The sequence below is a fragment of the Malus sylvestris genome, chromosome 7 (assembly GCF_916048215.2).
Source record: "Malus sylvestris chromosome 7, drMalSylv7.2, whole genome shotgun sequence".
Taxonomy (NCBI): Eukaryota; Viridiplantae; Streptophyta; class Magnoliopsida; order Rosales; family Rosaceae; genus Malus; species Malus sylvestris.
The window spans coordinates 17,765,035-17,770,388 of record NC_062266.1 but is presented as its reverse complement, the minus strand read 5'-3'; the positions used below and the strand labels follow the sequence as shown (position 1 = coordinate 17,770,388).

The 5,354-nt window shown below is 41.7% G+C and overlaps 1 protein-coding gene across 1 annotated transcript; it reads left to right on the top strand.

The window, feature by feature from the left end:
• The first annotated feature begins 659 nt into the window (after positions 1 to 659).
• LOC126628899 (probable pectin methyltransferase QUA3) lies at positions 660 to 4,893 on the top strand. Its single transcript, XM_050298758.1, has 7 exons — positions 660 to 1,384; positions 2,268 to 2,471; positions 2,549 to 2,759; positions 2,852 to 3,113; positions 3,350 to 3,724; positions 4,186 to 4,281; positions 4,395 to 4,893. Exons 1-7 carry the CDS (start codon positions 956 to 958, stop codon positions 4,615 to 4,617), a joined length of 1,800 nt encoding a protein of 599 aa, XP_050154715.1. The 5' UTR covers positions 660 to 955; the 3' UTR covers positions 4,618 to 4,893.
• The last annotated feature ends 461 nt before the right edge of the window (positions 4,894 to 5,354 follow it).

Here is a 5,354-nt window from a genome sequence, read left to right as displayed (position 1 = left end):
ATTACCGCGCAATTCAAATCTTGAGTTGTGCTTTGTCCATATCTCGAAGGCGAGGTATGTTAGATATAGGGGTACTTGGTGATGTCACGTGTCGATCCTGGACGTACGTCTAGATCGGGGCGTGATAGGAGTTGTAGAGCCAAGCGATTTCGGAGCCCTTTCTATCCAGATAAGTGAACAACAGTGCTTATTGTTAGTTACTTATTCAAGACTCGGTGGGCAAAGAATTTCCAATTCTTTCACCTAAAGAGGCCCTATCATTATCCTCTCGACAAAGTGAGGTGTTACCAAGTTATCCCTTGTTGTTCAACGCAATGAAAGCTGGACAAGTTTATTGAACTTTGCAATGATCTAGTAAACGTGTCTTCAGGTTCTAAAACCCAAGGATGAGATGTGTTCTTTCTCGACCGTAATCGTTCAAGCACAAAAGCAAGCAACGCATTTGACACCACCATCACATCTATTCTATTCGCCTAACCGAGCTCGGTTGTGTGTTGGCATGCTTGCTTTCACAAAAATGAGGGAAGGGTGTGTGGGCATGTCATGTTCAGGTTTGGAGAATTAAAAGAAAATTATAACTGGTTTATTAAATATGTGGCGTCGTTACAACGGTTGGTTTCTTTTGGAGGGTCCATATTAAAAATATTGTATAGTATTGGACCCAAAAAAACATGTAGAGGATCCTCATCCAAAATGGAGAGCCACCATTAAGCAACACAGCAGAGGTTGTCACACTCCATCTTCATCATCTTGTCTCGCACTCCTCCACCTCCCTCTCTCTCTCTCTCCCTCTCTCTCTCACCTCCAACACATAAACCCTAGCAATCCACCGACCTAATTTCTCCCCATCCCAACTCAAAATCCCCTCTTTTTCAAAACCCAGAAGCCAATTCGTCCATTTTGCGACCCGGATGTCAATTTAATCGGATCCGGACCCCCTTGATCCGAACCCCAAATGGGTCACCTGAACCTGCCCGCCTCGAAGCGGAGCTCCAGGCAATGTCGCCTCCTCGACCTTATCTCGGCGGCCTTCTTCGGCATAGTGATTGTCTTCTTCCTCTTAGTCTTCACTCCCTTGGGCGACTCACTCGCCGCCTCAGGTCGCCAGGCTCTTCTCTTATCGACCAACGCCGATCCGAAGCAACGGCACCGTTTAGTGACGTTGGTGGAGCTCGGGCAGCACCACCAGCCTATAGAAGCCTGCCCGGCCGAGGCCGTCGACCACATGCCCTGTGAGGACCCCCGGCGCAACAGCCAGTTAAGTCGGGAAATGAACTTTTACAGAGAGAGGCATTGCCCTCTGCCCGAGGAGACCCCTCTCTGCTTGATCCCACCTCCCAATGGCTACAAGATTCCGGTCCCATGGCCCGACAGCTTGACCAAGGTTTGTGTGCTTTTGGGTTCGTTCAATTCATCAATTTGGTTGTTGGGCTAATCCCCGGTTTCGTTTTCGGAAGATTAAACTTGTGTCTGAGTGATAGAAAGTTTGGAACTTTGAATTAGGATTTGCAGCTGTTATATGATTTGAATTTTTCAATGGACGGTGCCTTTGAGGATCTATTGATGAGAGGTGGTGCAGCAAGTTTGAGCTGTTGAATGTCTGCAACCGAGCTTGTGGATAAGCTTGGTCTGAGAAATTTGTTCATTGTTTCAATGCATACTCTTGAGCTAGGAATAGGAATGCAAACCACTAAAGTTACAGTTGTGTTACTTGTATAATACATAGATTCTTAAATAGGATATGTGCATTGTAGCTAACGAACTTTGTAATATGCTAGAAGTATTCAAATCTCGACTTGCTCATTACTGATGAATTTTAGCAATACACTTTCCTCCCGGCATACAAACTCTTCATTCTCTCCCTGGCTACTAGAGCTTCTCAAAAACCCTGTGATGTTTAGAGTTAAGTGCTGTGTTATACATTTTTGGTTTGATGTTCTTGAATTTTGGTTTAAGATCCATCTAGCTCATAAATAACTGGAAATAGCTACTAAATAAGTGAAACTTGGACTGCTTACGTGAGGCTTTTCTTGTCTTATGGAGTTTTAATTGCCGATGACTTTCAAATGCGATTGTCTTTTTAGTCCTCTTCTTAATTGACAATAAAGAGATAAACCCTTTGTGATGTTGAGTAATCTTCTTTCGGAAGATATGTCCAATATCGACTTCAGGAGATAGAATGACTTTCATTTGATGATATATCAAAGCCTGAAGTATCACCATTAGTTCTGTGTGGACATATCCTAAAATACTGTAGTTGTGTACAGATATGGCATGACAACATGCCACACAACAAAATTGCAGACAGGAAAGGTCATCAGGGATGGATGAAACTGGAAGGCCCACATTTCATTTTCCCTGGCGGAGGCACCATGTTTCCTGATGGAGCTATACAATATATTGAAAAACTTGGACAGTACATCCCCATCAGTGATGGCGTTCTGCGAACTGCTCTTGACATGGGTTGTGGGGTAAGAACAGTGCTCCTCTTTTCATGGAGACCACACTAGTTTCCCTCTCAAATCTCACAAATTTTGATTCTTTACAGGTTGCCAGTTTTGGGGGTTATCTTCTATCCAAAGACATTTTGGCAATGTCTTTTGCCCCAAGAGATTCACACAAGTCACAGATACAATTTGCACTTGAAAGAGGAATTCCAGCATTTGTTGCCATGCTTGGCACTCACAGACTTCCATTTCCTGCTTTCTCATTTGATTTGATGCATTGCTCTCGATGTTTGATACCTTTTACTGCCTATAGTGAGTTTTTGTCATTGTAGCCTCTGATACTGTTATATTTTTTTCCACCCCCAATACTTGCTCTTATCATAAAGGAATCTGAATTTTCGCAGATGCCACATATTTCCTTGAAGTGGATCGTTTACTTCGCCCAGGAGGATACTTAGTAATATCTGGTCCTCCCGTGCAATGGGCTAATCAAGACAAGGAATGGGCAGATCTCCAAGCTGTCACAAGAGCATTGTGTTATGAGCTGATTGCTGTGGATGGAAACACAGCTGTCTGGAAAAAGCCTGCTGGTGAATCATGTCTTCCTAACCAAAATGAATTTGGTCTTGAATTGTGTGATGAATCAGACGACGCAAGTGATGCATGGTAATTGTCTCAGAATCTGTTCTTGGTTTCTTAGTGTTTCTTAACCCCTTCTCCAAAATGGAACCTTTATGTTAGTATGAAGTGATTGTTTTCCAAATCTTTTTATTTTCACAAATCTTATATTGTGTCATCATATTTCAAACTCTCATATGTATCAGGCCAAAAATTAGCTCTTGTTGTGTAACGAATTCAAAGAAGTTCTGAGATCGGTACCAATAAACTCAATCGTTATGCAGGTACTACAAGTTAAAGAAATGTGTGAGTAGAACGTCTTCTGTCAAGGGAGAATTTGCTGTTGGGATGATTCCAAAGTGGCCGGACAGGCTGACAAAAGCTCCTGCAAGGGCCACAGTCATGAGAAATGGGATCGATGTGTTTGAGGCGGACACACGACGTTGGGCAAGAAGAGTTGCTTACTATAAGAACACCCTAAACCTGAAGCTTGGAACTCCAGCTGTACGCAATGTCATGGACATGAATGCATTTTTTGGAGGTTTTGCTGCTGCACTGAAGTCTGATCCTGTGTGGGTGATGAATGTTGTTCCTGCCCGCAAGTCCTCAACTCTTTCTGTAATCTTTGATCGAGGTCTTATTGGAGTCTACCATGACTGGTGAGTGTTGTATTTTTACCCCAAGTGCTTCACTCGTAAGTCCTGTGGTGGAGCTTATCAATTGTTCTTCCCCCAATTCACTCCTATGAAGAGTGCACCTTTTTTGTCATCCTGCTCTAATGCCTGATTTAGTATCATACTATCACATCAACAAGTCTTTCTTATAACTGTTCTTTCAGCTGCTTTACATTCTAGAAAACGTGAAACCTGCCCCATCATAGCGTTTGTGTTCCATGTTCTTGTTTGCAAATTGTTGATGGAGCAGTGATAATTTTCAAGATAGCAAAAACTATTTTTAACCGTTACTGTTGCTATTGTCGATTTTAGTGCCAGTCAGTATGCATTCTATTTCTGGTTAGAGTCCTCTTTTAATCATGATATGCTTTCGCTAGTTTTTATGGACTTATTAGTGTTTTGGAAACCTCAACTGATGAGTTAACGTTTCTGCTTGATCATCCTAGGTGCGAGCCTTTCTCAACATACCCTCGTTCTTATGACTTCATCCATGTAACTGGCATTGAATCACTCATAAAACATCAAGGTTCAACCAAGAACAGGTACTTCTACTTGAAAAGGCATCCCTGAGTTCTAGTTCTCAGCCGTTTCCTGAATCTACAGGTTCCTACATTCTTATAGAAGTATTAAACCATTAGGCATTGATTTTGTGCAGATGTAACATGGTGGATTTGATGGTGGAGATGGATCGAATGTTGCGTCCTGAAGGAATCGTTGTGGTTAGAGACTCCCCTGAAGTTATTGAAAAAATAGCTCGGATAGCTCACGCCGTAAGGTGGACTGCTACCATACATGAAAAAGAAGCAGAATCGCACGGGAGAGAAAAAGTCTTTGTTGCAACGAAAAACTTTTGGCAGTTGCCATCGGCGTCCAACTGACAGCCTTTTTCCTTTAAAATGTAGGTATAAATCTCTATTCTCCATCTAATCTTTATCCGATGTGAAAATTGGTCTCCATGCATCAAAAGGATGCAGTTTCTTTCTTGTCCACTGTTCCCTATTGTGTAAGGAGTTGATAGGCTTAGAACAGGGAGGGCTTGAAAGATGGGAAGACGTGCATTTCTTTTTTGTTGCATTACACGAAAAGGAAAAAAGAAAGACAGGTGGCAACCTATATGTTTAGTTTCCAAGCACAATGTAATTTGATTTTGTTTACTACTGGTTTTTATTTATTTATTTATTTTTTTTTTTTGGTAATCGAAATTGTTTTGATTTTTGTTGCATTTGTCTTCAAATATTTTAATCCTCCCAAAAGTGCTCCTATCAGGCTTCTAGGTTTTTTATTTTTTATTTTTTTATGCGAAGACATTCATTAAAGTACGAAACTTCTAGTATAACCGTTTTCAATACAATCAAAATTAAAGGCAGGAAAAACAACATCAGGTAAACAAAAATCTCAAAAATGAGGATTCGAGAGGGAATAACCGAGGTGAGCTAAAGCATTTGCTACAAAGTTTGCCTTCCTAAAAATGTGCTTCCAACTAATATGACTAAGGACACGAATATTGTTGATGATAGAGCTAACTCTCCAACTCCGCCGTGTAAGTTTATCTTACATTGCCGGTCCCAAGCCCGGATAAAAGAGGAGGGGGAGGGCGTCAGGTAGTCGACAGCCG